The sequence below is a fragment of the Chionomys nivalis genome, chromosome 5, assembly GCF_950005125.1.
Source record: "Chionomys nivalis chromosome 5, mChiNiv1.1, whole genome shotgun sequence".
Lineage (NCBI taxonomy): Eukaryota > Metazoa > Chordata > Mammalia > Rodentia > Cricetidae > Chionomys > Chionomys nivalis.
The window spans coordinates 45,307,350-45,333,215 of record NC_080090.1 but is presented as its reverse complement, the minus strand read 5'-3'; the positions used below and the strand labels follow the sequence as shown (position 1 = coordinate 45,333,215).

Below are 25,866 nucleotides of genomic sequence, written 5' to 3'. Positions count from 1 at the left end.
TGCGCATTGTGGGCATAATGCTAAGGTCCCCATTAGCTGGGGAAGTGGACACATTTTGGAGATTTGAGGAGCTGGATTGATTTAGTTACAATCTCGAGACATGGAAGCAAGACCAGGGGAAGGGTAAATGTCAGTGGCAGGGTAAGGACAGGTCACCATCAGGAAGTACACTCTGAGATGAGCAATGTCTGCCTGGAACAGACTTCAGAGGGGGCTGCAGGAGCAGGGTTCATGATAGGTGCTGAATTTACTGTAGTAATAATGTTTGAAGGGATGATGGTTCTTATCAGGGACTCCAGAAGTGCTTTGTTGCTGTAGTTTTATATGTGTATGTGTGTGTGGTATTGTGGTGTACCTGCATACATACATACACACACACACATATATACATATATATGTATGTATATAAATATAAACACATATGTGTGTGTTTGTATATATGTTCACATGTATCTGGGTGCATGTGTGCGTGTGCACATGTGTCTGGGGGACAGTGTTGATGCTGGATATCTCTTTTGATCATTCTCTACTGTGAGGCTAAATCTCTCAATTGAGCCAGAGCTTACAAATTAGATAGTCTATCTGGCCAACTTGTCCTGGAGATTCCCTTTTCTCTGGCTCCTAAGAGCTGGCCACCACACCTGTGTGACTTTTATATGGATTCTTGGGATGCAAATTCTTTCGTTGGCAAGTGCTTTATCCACGGATCCATTCAGACAGCCACCAGATGAAATGCTTTTGCAAGTGTTTATAACTTAAAATACTAAGCAATGACAATAAGTTAGGCCTGGTAATTTAACTTTGTTGCTAACTATAAGACTGTAGGGTATATGTTGTAAGAGACACTATTTTCATTTAAAATTATTCAAGATTCCTAATTGTTTGCACTTACATTAAGAAAGATTTGTCTTTTCTGCACTTGAGGCCATAATCTATCGTGAGTTAAATGCCATTTATATTTAACATGCAATTGTATATTAAATTTGCTTTGAACTTTTAGTGTTGAAAAACTAAGTTCCAGTAGAACTAGAGAACAATTCCAGATTTCCCATTTTCTTAGCCTCTCATTTTCTTCAAAATATTGGTGCAAGGTCAGATAAAAGCGTTTGTAAGATCCATCGGTGACTCAGCAAATGATTATGTTCAGAGGCAGCTGTTGGTCGGCAACGAGACAGACCCTTGGCATACAAAATAACAACCGTGCTCGATAGTAATTTAGTCTATTTATTTATTTATTTTTCTGAGGTAGGGTCCTGCTCTATAGGCTGGCCTGGGGCTCCTTATTCTCCTGCCTCAGTCCCCTGGCTGCTGCCATTACAGGCGATAGCAACATTCTTCATTCTTAAACTCCGTGCTATTCCCAGTCACGTTTGCCTTATTTCTGAGTTTCCCAGCACCCCAGTTTTACTCTGTGTTATCCACAGTCATGTTTACCTCATCTCTGGGTTTCCCAGCACCCCAGTTTTACTCTGTGTTATCCACAGTCATGTTTACCTCATCTCTGGGTTTCCTAGCACCCCAGTTTTACTCTGTGTTATCCACAGTCATGTTTACCTCATCTCTGGGTTTCCCAGCACCCCAGTTTTACTCTGTGTTATCCACAGTCATGTTTACCTCATCTCTGGGTTTCCTAGCGTTCCAGTTTTCCTTTGACACATTCTCGTCAGGCACAGCCCACAGTATCTGCATTTCTAACATGCAGAGTCTTTCCCTCTCCTCTTTACATGGTGTATTCACATGTTTTGTTACCAAATGTTCCCTTCCTAGCAGTCTTTTAAATTGGGAGAATAATTTAGCAACCCCGAAGTCTGGAGCAACAACGGACTCTCTCTTGTTGCTTTGCTGGTAGCAGCACCGCTATTTTTACCTGCCAGTGTGCGGCAGAGCTGTGGAGGCGGTGGTGCCGGTGGCTTCTTTTCTTGTCTCTCTTCCTTTCCCTTTTCTTTTCCGAGGAGGGATATTTCCTTTTATGCACCAACTATTCCAAGGGTGGGAGTTTTGCTCCCTGCCTAACTGTATAAGCTGCCTGCTGCTTTTTGTCCAAGCAGACATGATGCTTAGAGAGCTAAGTCAGCCATGAGTTGCGAGGACAAAGGGATCATCACATGCTCACCCCGCCTCAATTCTGTTTCATAAAACATGAACTGAAGGTAGCCGGACACTATCGCTGTGGTTGTTTCCATCTCGTCTCTGACTGGAGCACAGAGTTGGTGAATGAGAGCACTATTCCAAATATTCTTTTTCCACAGAACATGATTTTATGCTTCTTTGATCATAATGAATCATACATGTGTCTCTGAAAAATATATCTTAAATACCCATGCAAGCAATGGAGCTGCCTGGGAACCTCTGCTAGTGTGTGTCTGGAGGTCCACAAGCCTGTGTCCAGACATCTTGGTTAAGAATGGGTTAACTCTTTAGGTGTTAAACCATGTTCGCTCACTTACTGATTCATTTTCTCATTTACCGAGCGCTCCTCAGGAGCCAGATTCCATCTTAAATGCTGAGATCCTCGTGAAGGGGACATACTCTTTTCCTCTCAAGAAGTTTCCAGTGTAGCGATGAATTGGAGGGTTAAAATTCCATCATGCGATAGTTGATAAACAGAAATGCCAACATAATGATCTTGGTGTTGACTTCACGCTGTGTGAATGGCCTTCTGGCAGTCTGTAGATGAAATGGGAACCATGCTCCCAGCAGTGTGCCTGATGATAGTCCCTGCCTCGAAACTGCAGAAGCATTAGCACCAAACGTGCCAACTTATTTAAGCAAAATTTCTTAAGAAAATTTGAGAGGGCTATTTAGACATATTCCAATAAAGACTGCCTATAACAGCGTATCCCAACTTATATCATCCCTGTGTCCCTGAAATTCTGTTGTCAGAAGCAAAATCCAGAATATTAGTATAAGACCCATGTCACCAAGACCCAGTAAATGAAAATAATCAAACACAATGAATATAAACAGCTCTGTTGGCCTTAAAAGCAATGCTAATAGTCAATCGCAAGAAAAGACCAAAGTGTGCCCAGCTTTATAGTTCATCAACTTCTCCACATCTTCCTTTCATTTTAGCTCAGCCTCTCAGTTTGTGAGCGGTTCTTTTGTATGCCCAAATAAGTGATAATCTTAAAAATTACATTTTTATTTTCTTTTTACGGTACTGTAACCCAGGTTAGCTTCAAACTCGTGGTCTTCCTGATTCAGGCTCCTGAACGGTGGAATTCTACTTTTGACACTGTAAAAATCTACCTCACACCTCTAAGTCATTGGCTTGTATTTTGTGTTTGCCTGTGTCTTGTAAGATGCAGACTAATATTACTGTGTTAATATTGACAGAACTTGGTCAAAAAGTTGTGACCTTCCAGAAACTTTCCTTCTTTTACTTGCCTCAGAGAGGCCCTGTTTGTCTGGCTGTAATTGCAAAAGTCAATCAAACATGCAGGAGCAGAGGACCACTTCTTTCATTCTTCTTGAGCCCTGGGAGATTTATGGCCAGCTTACAGTCCTGAGCTATGAGCCCAAGTGCAAAACCCTGAATCTGTCCCCCTCCCCACGGGCCTCAGATATCTTTTGAGAAGTACTGGATTCTGAGCTGTGTCTGATGCTTGTCCTGTCCCTGCTCTTGGGTGCAGATACTATAATGCCCGCTCGGTTGTGCTGACCTCCCCTCCCCCATGCCATCCCAGCAATGATCTTTGTTACACTCATATTGTCTCCCCTCAGCTGCCTCACTCCTGACGCAGAAGCCCGTCCAGACATTGTAGAAGTTAGCTCCATGATCTCAGATGTTATGATGAAGTATTTGGACAACTTATCCACATCCCAGCTGGCCCTGGAGAAGAAACTGGAAAGGGAGCGGAGGCGCACACAGAGATACTTTATGGAAGCGAACAGGAATGCGGTCACATGTCACCATGAACTGGCCCTGCTGTCCCAGGTAACTAGAAACCTCTTGGTCCCACATGAGGCCTCCTAATAGTCCGTCTGAAGATCTTCATATTTGTCTTAAGGAAAAATTGCCTAAAGTAAGGAAAATAATAAAAGTGCAAAACATTTCACCATCATATAGTTACATATTTGTATCTATTATTATAGCCCACAAATGAATTTCAGTAATTCAGAATTACTGCCCTTCCAAAGAACCTACCCACGAGGTACTGTCTACTGTGAACCGAGAGCATCAGGAAACAGTCTCAGGAAGCCCCCATGTTAAGCGAATGGTCTCTGTGTGTGGCACCTAATGCTTAGGAATATTTCTTTCCCTTCATCATCTTGCTGCACTTTAGGATAAACACGCACGTTTACTCAGAGAAGAAAATAACGCTTGTCTTTCCGTTTTTCTTACTGGTCTGTGTAGTCCCTCTGCTTGCTGCCTGTGTCATGATCTCATTGGAAGCTCAAATCTGAAGACTTTAGAGGTTTCCTTCCCAGAAAAAAACTGTCTTGGTATCTAAATGTTTCTCAGAGCATAACGTGGAGGATTCTGGAACTTTTCCTTGGGCTCATGGTGGCCGGCGATGCTTTTGCTCTGTCCCACTTCCCTTTCATGGACCTTGGCAGGGCACTGACTGCCTCAGACACCCTTCAGCATGCACTTGGAAGTGCTGCCCCTGTCCTGAGGGTGGGGCCCAAGGCTCATTCTTGGTCATCTGTCTGGTCGTTGATTCCTTCCCACCATCCCAAAGACTCGCTCTCTGTGAGGAGATGAGGCAGAGTCAGTCTCAGAGGAGCGACCCCTCTGACTCCTGGAGTAACGGGGTTTGTAAGACTCCTGTTCTGGGGAGAAGACTGCAGTAGACTGAGTTTGTCTCAAGGTGCTCGCAAATCTTAAAGTTGAGTAGTCAATGTTTTTGTTTTGGGGGAAAGACTCATCCTCATTCCTTTAACTGTTGAGCCTAGCCGTGACTTCAAGTCTGATCTATGTTGGCTTTCTGAGATTAGGAGGGTGTAAGCTGGAGCTGTGGCTCTCACTGAGCCCCACGCTGGGAACAGGGCTCACCTTGCTTGTTATTTGCCACCTGACTTCATAAAATCAGGCCACGTATGAGCACACTCTTCCTTGCACATTATATATTTTAATAGTTTAAGATGCAGGAGCTTTAGCTGTTTCTGTCTATCGGAGTAAGAGCTTGAAGCCTGGTATTCATTTCTGCCCTGCAAAGCTCTCAGCCTGTTCCCAGGCAGGTAGCAAAGGGTCATTTTTCTTCAGCTCATGAGGTGGTGGGAGGGGTTCATTTAAAGTCGAACAAGAGAAATCCTCTTATCTTCAGAAAAACACCTTGAGAAGGATCATGTTCTATATTTATGATCATCTCTAAGCTATAAAACTGTATCGGTGGAACTCTCCAGCACGTCAGCAAACACACAGCCTCCAGCTGCAACACTCAGAGCTGATCTGTGTTGTTCTGTCCCATCTACTTCCCATGCCTCGCCTTTTTCAGATCACCTCAGCAAGTCCCCTGCATTGCACAATTTGACTCTCATGTGCGCGTAGATTGGGTGCAGACTCCCAGGCCACGAACAGTAAGGCAGGGCGATTGGTGAAGTCAAAGGAAGGGGGTTTGAAGAAGTATTTACCAGCTTCAGGGACTATTGGAATTAAAAATTTAATGTGTTCAAATCTACAACACAACTTCAAAAGTCAGAGTACAGTTGGTTGGAATATGGGTTTTATTTAAGTATTAGGATGATAGTAATTCTTTCAGTTAACTGTAAGCATAATGTTATTTTGAAGAATTTCATCTTAAGGGGACTGTAGATCTTGTGATGTAAGTGTTCTCTAAAATGGCCCACCCTTGTGACCTGCTGTAGGCGGTACTTTCTTTTCACGCAGTATTCCCTAAGCACGTTTTCTGTTGGAAAGACAAAATACCCAGGACTTATAGCTAACAAAGGAGAGAGGGTGCTGGGGCAATGGCTCAGCAGTCAAGAGCACCTGGCTGCTCTCTCAGAGGACCACGGTTCAATTCCCAGCACCCATACAGTGCTCACAGCCATCTGTAGTTCCAGACCAAGGCTCCACTCTGGTCTCTGTGAGTACGGTCTTCATGTGGTACACAAACATATAGGCAAGCAACCTCCCCACCACACCCACATAAAAATAATAAATAAATAATTAAAATGTTCAAAAATTTTTTTTTTACAAGGGATAACAAGACTGGAGAGACATCAATAAGTGATAAGTCAGTAAGTGCTTACCTGGTCAGCTCGAGGATCGAGGTCAGTCTCGATACTGCTGAGTGACTTCCTGGGGAGAAGTCAGCAGTGTCTATGCACCCCAGATAGGGTATCCAGAGCAGAGCAGAGCAAACATTCCACCAGAGGCTGACGTGGCAAACTAACGTGTTTACTTATAGGAATATAGATGAGGGCGTACTCAGAAATGCAGGCCTGATTCACAGGCCCCCGTATCCTCAAAGGGTCCACCCCAACACAGGTAACAACTCATGACAGCTGCTTCCTCGGAGTTCTTTGTGTGACTTGAAGGTAACTTAGCTGGTGGGGAAGTTTCCTCTTTCCCGTGCCCCATACTGTAGCCATTTTTCACTGTTCCTGGCATCTCAGGAAGGCCCCTGGGAATCTTATAGCTTCAGGAACTTCTTGCTATTTGGGAGTTATTTACTCCCTCAGTTGTTTACTCATGAGCCTCCCAACTCATTTCTGGAGGGGATGTGTGAGTTCAAAGAGAATCAGATAAACTGCAGGTACCATGGCAAATGATTATAATCCCAACATTGGTAATGTGGAGAAAGATGAACCACTGGGGCTCATGTCCAGCCAGGCTAGCCTGCTTGCTCAACTCCACTCCTACGAGAGACCCTGCGTCAGAAAATAAGATGGGGCCACTGAGATTCAGTAGGTAAAGGTGCTTCACACCCAGCCGATGACTGGTGATCCTAGAACACACATGGTAGGAGGAGGGAAGTGACCTCCACACGCATACCGTGGCATGCACATGTGGGCACACACACATGTGGTTACACATACCCACACAAACAATACCTTAATAAAAGAAAAGGAACGACCTGAGGTTTTTCTCTAGCTTCCACACACATGAACACGCGTGCACACCTGTCCTCATCCACACAGACAATTTAAAAGGAAAGAAAAGAAGTTTGCCTTGGCGCATGTCCTGGCTATGTGGCATACAGTTGAAGACAGCGTCAGCTCTATCAAATGCGCAGCGCCTGTGTTAGAAGGGTGGTTCCAGGCTGCTGCTGGCTTCCCCAAGTGGCAGTTCTGAGTAAAACAATGCATGGCCGTCGTGTGGATCAGCACATTCACTGAGTGCTGCAGGAAGTGCTCTGTCTTTATAAACCATTGAGAGATAGTTGACTTCACCCCAAGCTTCCGTGACTGCCTTAAGATCACGAAACTTCTCTCCTACCTCTTCAGCATACTAATAATCTTAGCCTTTTAAAATCAATCAAATACTAAGAGGAAAACACATCTTTATCAAGGAACCAACAAGAGGAATATAGTACATCTTATCAAAAGAAAAAGCAGTAGGCCGCTTTACTCTCAATGGGCACTAATTTTTATAATTATTATCTTTCCATTGACTTCTTTATTTGCTGTTTTTATTCTGCTTTAATTAAAAATTTTCAATTAACATATGCATAATTGAGTTTCCTGATGGTGCTTCTAAATTCTTCTTCTTTTTTTTTGTTAGTTATTTTCCCTCTCTTCTCTGTTCTGTTACCCCCTGGTGTCCATCAAGCTCCCACAATAGCCTCCTTCGTGCTTTCCAGTCACGCGTGTCCTTTTGCCCTCCCCATTATTATATCCACTATGTTTTACATCGTCTCTGCTTTCCTTAAGCAATGTTTTGATTTTTCCAAGTATAAGGACAGTGTCTCAGAGCAGCTAATACCAATAATGCTGCCACACAACTCACTGAGAAGGAGCGCCAAAGGGAAGCGGAAGCAGTGAGCCGCTCCAGCTCCTCACAGCTGACAAAACAGGAAACACCACAGACATCCCTCCCGGGGCGGAGACTGCAACAGTCACCTCTTGTTTGGAGTGTTCTGGCACCGTTGACAATGCACTGAGCCCACAACCATCACCCTGCGGGTGCTATCTTAAATCTGAGACAGCATATCCACGTGGGCATTGTTAAGAAGACTTTGGTTCTTCCCCTCCAAACAGGAAGCAGGCATCAGTGCTGGAGTTGCAGGTGTGCAGGACGTTAGGCTCAGCTTTGAGTGTGGGTGCTGGGGATCCAAATTCAGGGTGTCATGTTTGCACGGAAAGCATATTAGCGACTATGACATTTTGTTGTACTTTGTAGGAGTTTGGGTAGAAGTTGGGCATGCAGATTTGCCTCTTTTTTTTTTTTTTTTTTTTGAATTTTGAGACAAGGTTTCTCTGTAGCTTTGGGGCCTGTATTGGAACTAGCTCTTGTAGACCAGGTTGGCCTTGAACTCACAAAGATCCACCTGCCTCTGCCTCCCAAGTGCTAAGATTAAAGGCGTGTGCCACCACCACCACCCGGCTTGTCTCTTGATTTTGAACTCCATCCCTGCTTGTTGCAGCCAGAGGTAGATACAGCCACTATTGTTTGCATCTGTCTCTGAGGACCTGAACATGCCGTTTGCATTTTGAGAGTTCTGTTCTCTATCTCTTCTTGCCAAAATGGCAGCTGGGTACAGGAGGAGGCTGCCTGGTGTGGCCCCTGTGAACCTGTTTCTGTGTTTTGGGAACATGATCCCTGACACCTCATCTCCAGCATGGGGGTCACTATTTCTGCTCCCCTCTGAGACCTGATTATGTCTTCTTTGGTGGCATCCCCAAAATCACTGAGACACATGAGAGTTTGGGATGACTTTCTATGCCACACATATGCCACGGGGATCTCACTGGGAATAGAAGGCACCATTTCAGTCCCGCCAACTCAGGCACCTCCCATTCTTCCACCTCTCCCACCCCAAGTGCCTGCCATTCAGCTATCTGACGAGTACCCACCCTAGGTGCTAGTCAGTATTGTAGGCAGCAGTGATGTTAGGCCTCTGCCTTCATGGGCCTTTTGATAAATGCCCAGAGCAGCCCTGTGATCCGTAGCATCGTGGTGGGTATGGAGCTGTTCTGAAGTTCCCTGCCACCTCTGACTGCAACCTGACTTTCCTTAACTCCTTCTGTATTTCCACTAAGACCCAACTCAAGTCTTGGTGTCCAGCTGTGCTGGAGCAGCTGAGGGAAGCAAAGTCAGGGTCACTCGCAGCTAACCAGTCTCTGCGCTCTGTCTCCTGTCTACCTTGAGATGCAAAATTTTCTCATTCCTCTCTTATATAGCCGCTTCCATCTGGCACAGCCTGTTCTGTATCCGGACATCATTCACTCACTTTCTTTAACTCTGTGGTTGCTGCATCAGAATTTGGTTTTGGAGTATAAGAGCTTTAGGATAGGGTTGTGCATAAGCCATTCTAAGACAGCAACATGCCTCACTATACAACACAAGCACAGCCTCCAACTGACTTGTCTGAACCGAGCCTCACCTCACCTCAACCAAATATCCCCCTATGGCTAACAGGCACACAGCTGTAGTAAGCCTCATGACGTAATTGGGCAGAGTTTATAGAGAAACATGAGGAATACAACTAACAGCATGTTTATATATTATAGAAGGGAGCCTTTAGCTTGACTTACACAGCAAGGTCTGACTGACACTTGTCTGTTTGTAGAGAGGCTGAGAACCTAGCTTTCCAGTCCACAGGGTGTGAAGCCTAAGCATTCCCAGCCTGGCACTAAAAGCCAATATTCCAGCCAGGATGCCAACTCTGTACTATCTACCTACCAGAGACCAGGAACCACCAGAACACGTGCTAGGGGAACATGTAGTAGGCAGTAATTTTTGCTTACCACCCTGACTTTGGATGAAGTGGGATTTTAAAGTGTGGTCACTAAGGATTCTGACTGCCCAGCGCAGCACAGGCCTACACCAGCAGACTTGGGAAGAACTGCCTTCTGTGCCCAAGGGGACAGACAAGGGTATCATAAGATGGTAGTGAAAGGACCGGGCTGGAACTGCAGCTGCCGTCCACTGTAGACAGGTTCTGCTTGCTTGGGAGGAGCACAGCCGAGCATAAAAGGCTTGTCCACAGACTCAGTCAGGTCCATCCGCCCTATCGACGATTGATCTCCCTCTCAGCCTCCCTTCCCACGCCCACCAAAATTGCCATTCACAAAGCAAATCCATACGCTTGATTTGGGCCATTTACTTTATAGTTAAGATGATTAAATGATCCTAGATGGTTTCAGCTTTCAGTGAATAAAAGATGTTTATGATAATGTGATATTGTCAGACAGCTTCAATCCATCCCACAGAGCGTCATGTTAAATTCCGCCCTTGGAGAACAGCAGTTGACAGACTATTTAGCAGCAAAGGTCGTTTTTACATTCACGAGTCTTTCACAAACTCGGGTCATGATGGGAATCTTGTTCCATGTTCTCAGAAAACTTTATTGACAAGAGGTTTGATATCTTTACAGTTGGGTGCTTACATTTGAAGAGGATGTAAGCATCCGGATGCTCTTTTGTGTGTGTGTTTGTGCGTGTGTGTGTGTGAGTGCGCATGCGTGCACTTGGATTTTAAGTGTCTATTTATTTATCCATTTTGCCTTGTTTTGATTGTACCATATGCCAGTCACAAATGCTGAGCCTGCTGCTAAAAGCTTGTGCCTACAACTCTCTGCTAAGAGATGAAAATAAGCCATGCAGAAAATATTAAAGGGACAGCATTTTGGTGAATGATTTTGCTTTTATAGTCTGGTTAACTACTGACAATTTTCTTTCGAGATCCCAAAAATGCAACAAGCAATGATATATGGAAACAAATATCAGAAATCAGGACATCTCAGCTTTTGGGAAATGTTCTTTGTTTATTAGGTTTTAAGGAACAACAGTGTTTCTCCAGCTCCACTCTCCCCGAATAAATACAGTTCTCTCATAGGCTTTGCAAATGCCCCCTTTAAAAGCAACAGAATTTACATATTCATAGTGTTATGTTTAAGTGCTGAGCTTAATGACTTTTGACATAAGCAGTCATCACCCAAACAGAATTCTTTGTACGTCCCTGCGATAGCTCCTACACATCACCTGGGTCTGGGGCTGGAGGTCAGTGGTGACTGCACATACATGTAACATATGGATTCTAGCCATGTCTGTAAAAGTCCTCCATCTCATGTATATTAGTTCTCATTACATTAAGTTGTGTCCCAACTCCCATTATTTTTCTAGAGTATTAATTTTTTATTTATGCATTTAAATACGTGGCATATTAGATACACACTATGCTTTATACATAGAGTACTTGTGTGTGTGGATTAAATATCTGCCACATTTTATTGTCGTGATACTGTATGCTTATTTCCAAAACTGGAATATTAAGCCAAACTGCTACAAACTTTATCAGACAAGACATTGTGTAGATATGTGTCTATTTCTTTTAGGTGATACTTAGAAGTAGATTTCTGGCCCTAAGTCATTGTATGGTTTACTACAAAAGATACTTCTAGCTTCCCAGAATAATACTGTTTAATGCTCTAGAGCGGGATACAGGATATGGCGGTCTGAATAAAACGCCAACCTAAGTCTCAGACATAATCGGTGGTTATTTGGGGAGAATCAGGAGGCGTGGCTTTGCCGAAGAGGGTGTGTCACTGGCCTGGATGGTTTGAAGTTTCAAAGGACTCATGCCCTTCCCAGTGTGCTCTCTGCCTGCGGCATGTGGATCAAAATGTGGGCTCTGGTCAGTTTCTGCCGCTGCCACGCCTCAGCTCCCCCAGCAGGGACTCTAACCTTCTCAACTCTGCTGGAAGCTGCCTTGGCCATGGTGTTTGTCACAGCAATGGAACAGTAAGTAGGACAGTCATTCCAGCTGTAACTCTGCCAGTGTCTGTCTTTGGTATCTGATGTGTTTATTCTTGCTTTAGTCTTGGGTCCTCTGTGGGCTTAGTTTGTATTTTTCAGGCAGTTGGCACTGCCAGGCTCTGACTTGTGTGTGTTGTCTGGTTATGTGTCTGTGAATGTGCATGTCTGTGTATGTGTTAGGTCTTTTCAAATATTTTGCTTGTTGTTTTGCTAGATTTCTAGTCTGTTTTTTTAAGTTTTACTTTTTAATATATTTTAATACTAATTTTTTTCTAAGGAAAAAATTTTATAAAATTTTTATAAAAATCCATAGCCCATGACCTGCCCATTTACTTATTAATATTTTTTGAAGCACAGAAAAATTATAATTTTGATGAAGACCACTTATTTTTTGTTTTTATTTACTTGGTTGTAATGATTTCTACATATGAGTAAAAATTTTTGTCTACCTCATGGTTGAAAAAATAAACTTTATTATTTTGAAAACATTTTATATCCTTATTATATCCATATGTTTAAATGCCTCTAGCTTTTATATCTAGATCAATGATTCATTTTAATTTTATTTCATGTACAGGATAATGAAGGTATCACTATGCAGCTTTCCCCACAGTTTTGAAAATTTCAACTTTCTGTGAGAAATCATTTGATACAAGTGAATGACTATTTCTGAGTTCTGTTTGGCTTCATTGATCTGTTTACTTATTCATTGACTGATTATCATTCTTCTATATAAAGTTGACACTTTTCCAAAAATGAGTTGTGCATATTTACTTCGCTTTCAAAGATATGCCCTGTGGACCACTTAAGATGAAGAAATGCATTTTTCCCATGTGATGTTGTTTGGTCTCTACTCTCAGAAGTTTCCAGGGCATTGAATATTGCTGTAACTCTCAGTGGAGCCTGTGGGGCTGCCTTTCTTTCTGACTGAGGCTCTGCCTCAGTGTGTGCATTTGTCTTACTAGTGTTGAGCTTGGGCTGTGTAAGTCCTCCAACTTTGCTGTTCTTCATCAGCTTTGGTTTGGATGGTATGGGGCTATTGGATTTCAGTGCTGGCTTTTTAGGGTATTTTTTCTTTTAGATTACTATACAAGGTAATGGGTTCACCATGAAATCTTCACTGCATCTCATATTTTGTTTATTCTCTTCCTCCTCTCTCACCCTGGCCTTATCCACTCTCCTCCTCATGCTGTCCCCACTTTCCTCTTCCTCATCACATATATTTATTCTATTGTTCTCTATTTTTCTCCCCCAACCCTGCTTTAAGACTTCCTTTCTCTCTCTTACTGTCATCTCTCAAGTTACATGACCTGTATATCCCTAAGCAAAAACACAAACATAACATTAAGTCCAGGATCTACGTATGAGAGAAACGTGCTATTTTACTTTTCTGGGGGTCTATGATATTTATCTTAAGACAGTTTCCAGTTCCAGGTATTTTCATGCAAATGTCACAATTTCATTTTTCTTTATGGCGGATGAGTCCGTGTGTATTGGATTTTCATTGTCCTTTCGTCAGTGCACAGACATTTCCCTGGTTCCACTTCCCTGCTGTTATGAATAGCGTAGCCATAAACATGGCCGTTCAAGAAACACTGTGGGGGGGATATAGAGACTTCTAGGTCCCACAAAGGTATACCTGGATTATATGGAAGTTCTTCTTTTGGTTTTTGAGGTGTGTGTGTGTGTGTTTTATACTGGTGTTGATACTGGAAACTTTATAGTGGCAAGAAAAACACACACATCCCCACCAGCAAAGGGTGAAGGCTCCTCTTACCCCACATCTTTCCCAGAGTTAATCATTTGTCTTCCTCATGGCAGCCGTTCCAGCTGATGTGTGGCATCCTCGTACAACAAGCATCTTAGTCTGCATTGGCTGACCGTCAAGGACGTAGAATACTTCAGTGTTGATTGGGCCTATTATATTCTTCCTCTGGGAAACTGTTGGGTTAATTTGCTGGCTTATTTATTTATTGGAAGATGAGTCATCTTGGTCTTTACATTCTGAAGTGTGTGGCATTATCCCCCATCTGAGGTTTATCTGGTGAACATTTTGGCCTGCTTTGTAGCCTGTCTCTTCATTCTGTTCATAGCCTCACTTGCTGTGAGAAAGCCCTTTTGTTTCCCGTCACCCCACCGGCCAGGTCTTGCAGTTGCTTCCTGTGCTGTTAGAATTCTTTTCACGAGATCTTTGCCTATGCACACACCTTGAAGTGTTGTCTCTATGTGTCCCTTACCGGTGTTGGTGTTTCAGGTTTTAGATTAAAGTCTTCAATCCATTTTGAATTCATTTTTGTGCAGGCTGAGAGACTTGAATCTTTTATTCTTCTATATGTTGATATCCAACTTCCTGGCATAATTTTTTTCAAGAATCTGTCTTATTTTTTCCCAGTTTTTTTTTTTTTTTTTTTTTTTTTTTTTTTTTTTACAACTTGGTCTAAGATTAAGGCTGGAACTGTCTTTATTCCTGGCTCCTCTGGTCCAGTCTTTCAGTCTGCTTGTCTATCCTTACAACAGTACCATGCTGTTTTGGTCTTTATGATTATGTAATATAATTTGAAGTCAGACACTGTAATACCTCAACAACTACTTTTGTTTTTGGCCTGTAATGACTTTGTCTTTTCATGGTCCTTCAGTTTCCAAATGGATTCTTGGATGTTTTTTCTATTCCACTGAAGAATGCCATTGAAATTTTGTTGGAGATGGAGTTGGATCTATACACTATTTTTCATTAATTAATATTGCCTTTCTCACGATGTTAATTCTGCTCATCTATGAGCATAAAGAAATTTTCCGCCGGGCGGTGGTGGCGCACGCCTTTAATCCCAGCACTCGGGAGGCAGAGGCAGGCGGATCTCTGTGAGTTCGAGACCAGCCTGATCTACAGAGCTAGTTCCAGGACAGGCTCCAAAGCTACAGAGAAACCCTGTCTCGAAAAACCAAAAAAAAAAAAAAAAAAAAAAAGAAATTTTCCATTTTCTAGTTTCTTTGTCAGCTTCTTCCTCCAGTGTCTTAAAGAGTTTATGAATGGACCCAGCTCAGTGTCAGCAACTATGGGCAGCTGGGGAGAACTGCTCCTTTATTGTGGGGATCCTAGTTAACCCTTTTTAAAGTTTTCTGTTTCTCTTTTATTTTTCTATTGGTGTTTTGCCTTTTTTCCCTTCCTTTTTAAAACCTGGACTCTTGGAGATGATGGCTTCTCGTCTGATGCCTGGACAGGAACCACCTTCTGACTGCTTTAGAATGGGTTTGTAAGTTTCTATAAATGATCCTAGTGCAGATTTTGTTTTTAAGCTTTGTTGTAACATTAGGCATAGCTTTCCAATATTTTTGCTCCATCTTTAATTTCACTTATTCAGCCAAATTTATGGAGCATTTATTATTTCTTTTGAAGACCATTCTACTCTCCTGACACAGCATTTGTCCCAACAGGAGCTGTGTATTCTGTAGTGAGGGAGAGAGAATACAGGGAGATGCACACGAGGCTTCAGATCAATATAGCAACAGATTTTTAAATCAAAATAAGTCTGCCTTCTTGCCATATCTTCCAGCTTATGTAGGTTCCGAAAGGGCATTTCTCTAATACCGGGGATTCTCTTTCATCAGGATTCATAGACACAATTCTGTTCACTCTAAGTGACTGGTTTATAGTCCAGCTGGTCCCAAACGAGCCAACCCTCGTTAAGTCTGGAGTCACCTGACTCAGAACTCAAGGCCTCACTCTAACCTTCTGTTGCTCAAAGCAAAGTCTCTTTTTAAATGGTGTGCACATATGCACATGCCACGCCCATGTGTGGAGGTCAGAGGGCAGCTTGTGAGAGCCGCTTCTCTCCTTCTACCTGGCGGAATCCAGGGATTGAAGTCAGATCATCAGGCTTGGTAAAGCCTTTGCCTGCTGAGCCGCTCAGTGACTTTAAATTTTCCAGTTATGATTTGTTATCCATGCCCGTTCTTAACACAGATGAAACCATTGCTGAAGGCCTTGCAGATACTCACATATAATGCATTGACGCGAGAAGAAAACATCTCAGTGTGTCTTACGGAGTTGTGGATGGGACCCAGTGCCTCGGTAATGCTAGGAAGAACATTGTCCTTCATCTACACCCACAAACCTCTTCAGCATTGCCACATAATTGGGCAGAGTCCTTAGAAGGGATTCAGATGCCAAGTGTGGCCTTTCCACAAATAGGAGGTGACAGCTGATTAAACTGATGTGGCACAAAGCCGAAAGGGAAGTTTCTACTGAAGGCAGCTGAGGAAACTTAGAAGAAGCCCAATGCTGTGTATTTGTTTAGGAGGAAAAAGAGGCCATCACAGAAAATGTTGAGTAAAATATTGGGTTCTGAATGATGCTTATAGGTTTGGAATCAGGAACTAGATATGGGCAGACCAGAGATGTTAGAAATCACTTAAGCCAAGTTTCTAGGCAGCACATTTGACTCTGCAGAGACTATCCTAAATATCCCTGTCTAAGTTAGACGAGCAGGCAAGACCCAAGATGGAGGAATTTACCCAGGGTCCTCAGAGCAGACTGGACATTGGATAGAAGACTAGTTATAGAAAATCAAATTAGAAGCGTGTTTCTTCAGCTGCCTATTAACTCCAATGAAATGAAAGTTGGTAAGCCTGAGGAAAGAATATGGAAAAGATCCCCCGGGGAAACAAGGCAGGCAGTTTGCAGTGCCCACATGTTCTGCTTAGAAGACATACGAACATGAATGCTGTCATGGATTTATTGACTCATGTACCAAGAGATCTTAAGTTTTCTTCACCTTTAACTTGTGCCTCCTCTGGATTCTGGGCAACATGTTCCTGGAGCCCCTTAGGGCTGCTTGAGTTGGAGGAAAATCTGTGATAATAAATGGGCAAACACATACCAGCCTCCCAAGAAGTCTTGCTCCACAGTGAGCATCTTATTAAAGAAGGGGGATGGGCTTAGGAGAACAGAGCCTGCCAGGTCACTAGAGGACTTCTCTCTCCAACGTCTGTCCATCCGTCCATCACAGCATTTGTCCTTCTCGCTCGTTTGCCTGGAGCCATCCTCGTTCGCAGCTTCCCCCTTTGGGCCCCTGGTCCCTAACCTTGTTCTGCTAGCGGTCTTCAGCCATGCAGCCAAAGCCGCTCTCCACTCTGGTGAAAGTCTTTGGTATTGTGAATTACTTGTAAAGTTCCTTCTTCAATGTCTTCTTCTTTGACAACCCCAAACTGCCAGCCTTTGGTGCCCTTAAACATTTTTATTTTTGTTGAACCCGAGAAACATGTTACATACAGTTTATTACACAGCGCAACAGAATATTAAGGCCTGGGCCAGATGAATGACTTGGGTGTGGTCTCCAAGATTTTCATCCTCTCGGGATATTCTGGAGCAGTGTGTGTCTAGTTCTGCAAGAAGGAAGCAGAGTGACTGGGGCCTTGAGTGACAGGGTCCTCCTCACTGCGATCCCTTATCTTGTAGGGGGTATTTGCTGCTCCTTCTTCACGGCCTGGCTTTGTCCGATATTCACGTTCCTTGGAGAAATTCTTTCTTAACTGCTATGGGGCTGAGCAGCTACCACTGCAAATATTTGGGAAGAGACTCAAAGAAGAGAAATTTCTGATAGATTGGCATCTGGGTTCTGCTCCTTAGAGACAGAGTTAGCTCACCAATTGTCACAGGCCTTTAGTGTGGGCATCAGTGCCTCTTGACTCTTTAATTAGATTGTTGATTTTAGATTTATTTCTTGGTGTGTACGGATTAAACGGGTCCAGTGGTGGCTGCATGGGTAGAATTACTGGTGTCACTTCTGCATCAAGTGTTTGCAATGGCATCTTAGACACTTACATGGGCATTGCAACAAGTGCTGTGTCCTGCAGAGGAAAGAGAGGATGAGGTGCTGATGGCTCGAAATTCTCTTTCCAGGAAACCTTTGAGAAGGTGAGCCTGAGCAGCAGCAGCAGCGGGGCAGCCAGCCTGAAGAGTGAGCTCTCTGAAAGTGCAGAGCTGCCCGGCGAGGGCTTCCACGCCACCGCCATGCAATGTGGGAAGGAGGAGGACAGGCCCTGCGAGGAGGCACTGTCCGAGGACGCCTTCCATCTGGAGGGGGTGGAGAAAGGCAAGTCGGCTGTGTGTGCGAGGGGAGGGCAGGAATGCCCTGGGGTCCTTCCGTTTCCAGGCTCACCCCCTTTGTCTCTGCGTGCAGATGTGTATTCTGAGCTGGATGAAGAGCTGGACATCTTGGACAACTGCAGCAGCTCCAGTTCCAGCCCTCTAAAGGAGTCTACATTCAGTAAGCTCGCCGGACAAGTTCGTCACTGTGGGACTGCAGTGATAGGGCTATGGGAATGGGGTAAACGGGAGTCTGTGGCTGCTGTCTTGGGGGGGGCACTCTTGCGGACAGTCGGAGGTCAGACACCAGGCAAGGGGTGCTTTTTCATTGTTAAGACCGAAGGCAGGTTGTCACTGAGGAGCTAAGCGACTAGGGTGCAGACAGCCATTAGGAATGATGGGCGTGCATCAGTCTGTGGGTTAGTAGTGGGACTAGGATTGGGGGAGGAATTAGCCATGCCATAATAAACTTTCATGCAACTGTGTTCCCGCTCATTATCTTAGTTCTGTTTCTGTCACTGTGATGAAACACCAGCAGAAGCCACTTAGGGGAGGAAGTTTTTGTTTGTTTGTTTGTTTTTGTTTTTTTTTATTAGCTCCCAGTTCTAGGGTATCATCCATTGCAGCTGGGAGCAAGGAGGCAAGAACTTAGAATATTCACATATGAGAGCAGAACAAGGTGAAGACATGCATGCTTCTTGTGTTTAGGCCATTTTTTGTACTCGTACATCCAGGACCAAATCCAGGGAACAGTGCTGCCCATCCCAGTTAACCCAATTAAGAAAACCCCTCACAAGCCTGCCCACAGGCCAACCTGACCTAAGGCAGGCTTCACTGACATTCCCTTCCCAGAGGACCCTAGAATACATCAAGAATACAAAAACCGAGCACCACGATTGTATGTTTATCGCATCCAACTAAAATAAGTACCTTCAGTGTTTAGGACTATGAAAAATATGATGTATAAATCCAGTCCAATATTAGACTTAGATTGAAATAATAACAAAAAATTTAAAAATATATTGAGGAACAGGAAAGAAAAGAAGATGCTCTATCTAGGCAGAATTTAAAGACTGTAAGGAAAAATACGATCAAATCAACTTGGCAGACGTGCAGCTGAAAGAAATGTTCAGCTAGAAATGGGGAAAGAGATAAATCTCACAGAAGAGTATGTTAACTGGATTTAAATTTGCTAACTAGAGGGACTTTAAAATCAATGAAGTATAAATAATTTTGTCTGCTCAGTGATTATGCTGTGAAAACCCCAGGAGAGAAGAGAGAAAACAGCTTTGCCAAAGATGCACGGGGGAGTGCCAAGGATTTAGCCACGCCCCTTGCCTTTTCTATACCCAAAGGCTCCATCCGAACACTGACTAGACCTTGCAGATTTTCAGGAACAATCACCATGGCCGATTCTTTGCTCTGGTGTTCTAGAGAGACAAAGTGCCTTGATTTGTAGTTGGAAAATGATGGACTCCGTGTAGGAGAAACGCTTCGTGAATGTAAATGCGTAGCAAAATTCTAGAAGCATGTCATTGGTCGGTGATGAGGATGGTGCTCTTTATCCCTAGCCACAACACTGGAGATGGGTGGTGGGGAGGCAGAGAAGAGAGAAAACCCCGGCATGGAGATGTCTGCGCAAAGGCTTGAGGCTGAAATGACACCAACATGCTGGTGTATTTAGTAACAAATGGTTGTTTATCCTCTTCCCTGTGAAAGAACAAACCGACCAAGTGAGTAGTAATTTTTAACATTATATTTGAGCTAATACTTTGAGGAAGAAAAATGGTAGTTACAGTGAAGGGTGACTGCCAAGATAATAGAGCCTCAGCAGCTCAGGAAAGGGTTGCAAAAGGCGCGACACAACCTGCGTGCTGAGCGCTGGTCCCGGAACACATGGGACCTGGAATCCCCTCTCCAGCCCCGGAAACAAGCCAAGGCAATACACACCCACAATGAAAACCGCAGTTTCCGGAGTCATAACTTACAGTTATCCTGTTTTCTTGTTTTAGGCATTTTAAAAAGAAGTTTCAGTGCTTCGGGAAGAGAAAGGAACTCACAGGCCAGGTATGTCTGTTTTGAGGCGCAGTGTACCTGGAAGTGGTTTTAGTCTAAGGCAGAAGCTGAGCCACTTGGGGCTAAGTTACCTCATGACTGCCAGAAGTTACTGTGGGCATGTGGACATAGAAACTGTTCTTTCCCAGAACCTTAGGAGTTTAGCATGCTGGAGAGTACTAAGCTTCGGCCTGGACCCTTGTGTGTCTGCCTTCTTTTTAGTTCTATAACAGTCAAACAGACCGTCTTTCTGAGCATAACCTGGGCCAAGGCAATGGACTAGTCATGCTCAGTGAGGTCATCTGAGGCCCTGGGTTCTTCGAACATGGGTATGAGACTCAACTCCATGGCAAATTGGGCAAGGGGAGGGAAGTGGATTGGGGGCACTCTCGTCCTTCTAAGGATCCAGCCCAGACTTCTATACAGACATATTTGACAGAACTCCTTTATACAACCAGGACCATCTTAAAAAGATGATGTACATGCACGTACTCACACACACTCTTTTAAGAGAAAGGAGAAATTATTAGGGGACATCAGTTGTCTGTGTGACCCTGGGTGAGGATGGCTGAAACCTCAAAGGCTGGCTGTAGTAATCTTGGAGCTCTAGAGGCAGGGAGAGCTGCAGAATGTGAGGAGTGGCCGGGACAGTTGACAGATGGGAAAGAGCCTCCTGGCATCAACACAGCGTCGGAGAGGCAGCCTACAGGGAGAACACAATCAGTGGTGATTAGTAGGAAGAAAGTGGCACCAGAGAAGTGGGGGAGAGGGGCACACCCCTGGATTTCTGTCTGTAAAGAGAGGACCATACAATGAAGATCATCAAATAGAGAGGAGGGGCATGTTTATGAGAAGATATTCTAGGCCACCGCACAGAGGATGGCCTAGATTTGGAAAACTCTCATCCAGAAGCAACCAGGAGAGGGCTGAGGAAGAGGAGCAGGCAGCAGAGGCCAGCATCCTTAATGCTGAAGCACACCCAAGTGGCCATGCCAGCAAATTCTCACATCCAACTATGGATGTGTGTTAAGAGGGTTTGACATAAAAATGGAAGTTTCTACCAGATAAATTCAAACATCTTGAAAGTGCCAAATAATTCTAGCCTTGATTTCTAGAAGGATCTATGGGAACTTTGCTCATTTGTAATAGTTCTATTTGCATCCACCCTTCGGAAATAACAAAAAGCATGTTACATATTTGAAATCTTGAGGGAATTTATTTATTTATTTATTATCGATTTTTATTGCACTCTACATTTTTCTCTGCTCCCCTCCCCTTCTCCCAAGGTGAGGGGATTTTTTTTTTAATCTAGAAATGAGTTAAATATTTTTGTAACATAGTATCTAAAATAGAGTTAGCCCATAGACGTTTAAACCAGAAGCAGAGACACCGTGGAGTTGTCTACCACATAGTTATGAGTCTGTGACCATGACAAGCAGCCAGGACTCTGAGGCTGCTGCTTCTCAAACTGTGCTCCAAGACGGCTGAAGATCGACCTCATGGCCTCTTTCTGTAGCCATGTCACATGGGCGGGAAATGCTGTGTGGGAAGCCACCGAGAAGCACAGTGACACAGAAGACAGGCTGTCTTCACTGCAGGCACACGGTGTAGAGTGTGGTGTGACCTGACACAGGGCAGTCGGGGACAAGGATAGCGATACACCTGCACTTTGCACAAAACAGAAGGAAAGAAAGTGAAAATGTTCTTTTCTTCTTTCCAGGTGACTCTAATGGCTTCTTTGAATTAAAGTGAAATACTTTATAGCATAATTTCTAGTTATCTTCAAGGCATTAAATAAAACTAAAGTTCTTTTTTATTTAATTTGTTTAGGATTTTCCTTGACTTCTTGGTATATTAATGTGAAATATGAATTAATAAAATATGTAGAAATCAAATGATAAATTTAAACATACAAGAAGATCAAGACACTGCATACTAGAGTTGAAAATAAGAGGAAAAGTCAGCCCTGTAGAGGTTTTGGCTTTTCTGTATCCATCATGAGCTAGTGTCATGGTGACAAGGAGATCCTGGGTATTTCTTCAGGAAGCATCTTGGTCCAGGGTAAGCTGATGCCTCAGCGACACACGTGTCTGCCCTAAGCATAGCTTTTGGAATTGAGAATCCAGGCGTGGCTGTGGCTGGACATAACAGAGAGAAAGCATAGACAAGAAATTCTCATATTTGATCACCCCATACAGAAGCAGGAAGACCCATGGAAGCCATAAGTTCAAGGCCAACCTGGTCTCTGAGTTAAGGTTGCAATGAAACGCCATGACCAATGAGCAAGTTGGGGAGGAAAGAGGTTATTAGGGTTACACTTCCACATTGCTGTTCATAACTAAAGGCAGTCAGGACAGGAGCTCAAACAGGATAGGATCCTGGAGGCAGGAGCTGATGCAGAGGCCATGAGGGGTGCTGCTTTCTGGCTTGCTTCCTCTGGCTTGCTCACCCTGCTTTCTTACAGAACCCGGGACCTCAGCCCAGGGATGGCACCACGCACCATGAGCTGGGCCCTCCCATGTAGATCACTAATTGAGAAAATTCCTTCCAGCTGGATCTCAAGGAGGCATTTCCTCAACTGAGGCTCCTTCTTCTCTGAAGACTCCTGTTGTGTCAAGTTGACACACAAAATTCAGCCAGTACACTGGACAATATGTTGAGAACCCCATCTCAAAAAAATAAGAGCATCCATCTGCTCATGGGATGGTCAGTTATTTTGGTATGCCAGGCTCGGGCTGAACAGTAATGTGGGTGTTTCCTTTACTCTCTGGTACAGTGTGTTGCATACAGTGCCGATCCACAGATGCTTGTTGCGTGCTTGTTCATTAGAAAATTAATGCGCTATCTCACTGCAATTTCCGAGTTTCTTACCTTAAAGGACGGAAATTTTATTCACCTCCTTGAATTAATTTATAGTGTAGCTTGTACTTTAAGGCCCACTTTTTTTTTTTTAAATTCTGTTGCTTAGGCAACAAGATTTCTCCATGCCTACTTGCCTTCTGTTGCCAAGGCAACAGGGTGTAGCTGGCTGGTTGCTCCGAAACATTGGATGTTTGCAGTGTCAGAGAATCCTGCAATGAATATCATCTTTGTGAGCATAGTTTTACTAGAAGGTGTGTTCCTGACTCCAATACTTGTAGAGAGAGATGGCTGCAGAGGTTTCTGATCATCCGGCATCACAGATGGGACCTGAAGGACCCTCACATTGCCTCAGAACCCACAGTCCTTCCTTCCTAAGGGCCAGCTCACTATTTGCTTGCTCCCATTCTGCTTCCACTTCTCATTCATAATCTGAGTCTCATTTTGCTTTCATTGAATATGTATGCGTGATCACTGCTCACCAGAATCCACCTGGCCTCTCTGCCAGGGTCACGATCCAGCAATCTTCCTAGCAACACGACAGCAAAAAGCCATACTGTGCCATCAGGAAGTGCCCTCCCTTTTCTATGGCAATTCGAAGATGGTTACTTGTTTGCTCTCAGCCATCAATACAGTCTGAAGGGAAGGTCAGGAACCTAGCACCAACTACTGACCGAGATACCAACTCTGTTCACATTGCCACGGATGGACACCTTGACTAAGCACAAGAGCCCAGCCTCCCTCAGTTTCCCCGTCATGCCTGTTGTGGTGATGAATGTTGGAAGATTCTAGTTACCTTGTATGTCGTGGCTGCAGTGACCTCAAATGACATGGTCTTAGTATTGTAAGCCAAGCTTCCCGTTTCATACGATGTATTTAAAGGATTTCTTTGAGAGAGAATTCTAGGGCGTTATCTCTTTCATGGCCAGGACTTTAATGACAAAATAATTATCCAAGTAATTCACGCTTTTCTGACAAAGTAATTACCAAACCAATCACACTGTGCTTTCACCAATGCAGAGTAAAATCTATTTTAAAAACCGCAGAGTTCAGCTGCACCCTCTCCCTTCCCACTGACTGCTGTGGCTGGAGATCTAGGCGGACACTCACCTCACCACATCAGTCTCTTCAGGCTTACAAGCTGTGTGCACCAGGTCATGCTGGATCCGAGAACAGCTAGAGCCGTGACCTTTAGAGTACTTTCAGCTTCTGAGGTGCTGTCACCAGCTTTAGGACCTGTCTGTGCCCATTAAAAAACTTTTCTCAGGTAGCATCTCCAATATGCTGTCTTCTCACCAGGAAGTATGTCTGAAATTTCTCCCCGTGATAAATCATCCTGTGGCCAGTCTGAGCTAGTGTGGGAATGCCGGCATCTGGCATCACAACTCCCCATAGTTCATAAGCATTCTGTGTGCCACCGTCTGGAATTCCCTCAGGCGCGCATCGTTTCTACCATCTGTTTGCCTGTGGGCCCAGCAATTGCCCAGGAAAAGCTGTGGCTTCTGTTTGTAGTGGATCTATGCTATTTTGAAGTTACAAATGGCTGTCCATCCTTATGGCTAATGGCTTGTCTTCAGAAAAATTAATGGGTTTTCTGCTGCCGAAAAAGCAACCTCAGAAGCTCCAAGACTGTGAAGGTGGTTTCTTTCCACTACTGGTGTCTAGCCCAGGACCTCCACAGGAAGAATAAGTGTGTGTGTGTGTGTGTGTGTGTGTGTGTGTGTGTGATGTTTTCTACTAACATTCCCCAATGCTTATTTTATTTTTAAATAAGTGTATGCATGTACATGTATCTGCTAAGTATGCGTGACCGCTGAAGCCAGCAGAGGGTGTTGAATCCCCTGGAGCTGGGAGTTATAGGTGGTGTAAGTTTCCCTATATGGGATCTGGGAACCTAAGTTGGGTCCTCTGCAAGAGAAGTATGTGCTCTTAACCACTGAGCCATCTTTTCAGCCTCTACCTTAAAGCTTCCTAAGCATATAGAACTGGACAGAGCAGCACATAAGTTGAAGCAGCTAAGCGCAGTTGGGGATCCATGTCATGTATCCCATCACACATACTATTTCATAAGAATATTTGAAATAAAAGACTTTTCAAAAATAAAAAATGACACACTAATTCAGTTTGTGTGTCACCAGCCTTTCCAGAAATTGTATTTTAACTCACCTTTAAGGCAATGAGAGCCATGAGGTGTCAGAGCCAGCAGCTCTGTGGTCAGACTAATGCTGTGGGTAGGGGGTCGTAACCAATGGCTTCTGTAGAAAAGTCAGGAGAGTTTAATATGGAGATAGCTGGGCACATGTGCTGACCTGAGCAGTCAAAAATGTGGCTAGTGCAACTGAGCTATCAAATGTTTAGTCTGACATTACTTCAAAACAATATAAAACACTATTCATTTTTAAATGTTGGTATTTGGGATGTACTTGGTGAAAAATATAAGATTAATCTCACTCTTTTCTTTTTATTTTTTAAAAAATGAGCCTACCTTGGACATTTTACATCAGTGGTTGTTGAAGGAACCTCTTGTTGGTTCCCGGCCTCCTGGCTAACTTAGCCCCAAAATAATCACACAGAAACTGTATTCATTAAATTATTGCTTGGCCCATTAGCTCTAGCTTCTTATTGGCTAACTCTTACATGTTAATTGAACCCATTTCTATTAATCTTTATATTGCCACATGGCTGTGGCTTACCGGCTAAAGTTTCCAGCGTCTTGTCTTCTGCAGCTCCATGGCTTCTCTGTGACTCCCACCCTTCTTTCTCCCAGCATTCAGCCTAGCTTTCCCTGCCTACCTAAGTTCTGCCTTGCTATAGGTCCAAAGCAGTTTTATTCATTAACGGTAATCACATCACACAGAGGGGAATCCCACATCAAGTGGTGGTAAAAAGTGGGAAGGAGTGAAGAAAGAAGTCACTTGTGGCACAGAGTTTGGGAATTTTTCAAGCATTTAAACTAGATTGGTGGTAAGTGCTTGCCAACTTTGTCAAGCTCCATATCT

The 25,866-nt window shown here is 43.8% G+C and overlaps 1 protein-coding gene across 1 annotated transcript in view; it reads left to right on the top strand.

The window, feature by feature from the left end:
* Window positions 1-25,866, top strand: part of Nek10 (NIMA related kinase 10) — a 181,546-nt gene that overhangs the window by 118,265 nt on the left and 37,415 nt on the right. Inside the window, exons 26-29 of the mRNA XM_057769925.1 lie at window positions 3,724-3,937; window positions 17,768-17,960; window positions 18,048-18,134; window positions 19,966-20,020. Of these exons, the coding sequence (XP_057625908.1) occupies window positions 3,724-3,937; window positions 17,768-17,960; window positions 18,048-18,134; window positions 19,966-20,020 (549 nt within the window). The remainder of the gene's footprint in view (window positions 1-3,723; window positions 3,938-17,767; window positions 17,961-18,047; window positions 18,135-19,965; window positions 20,021-25,866) is intronic.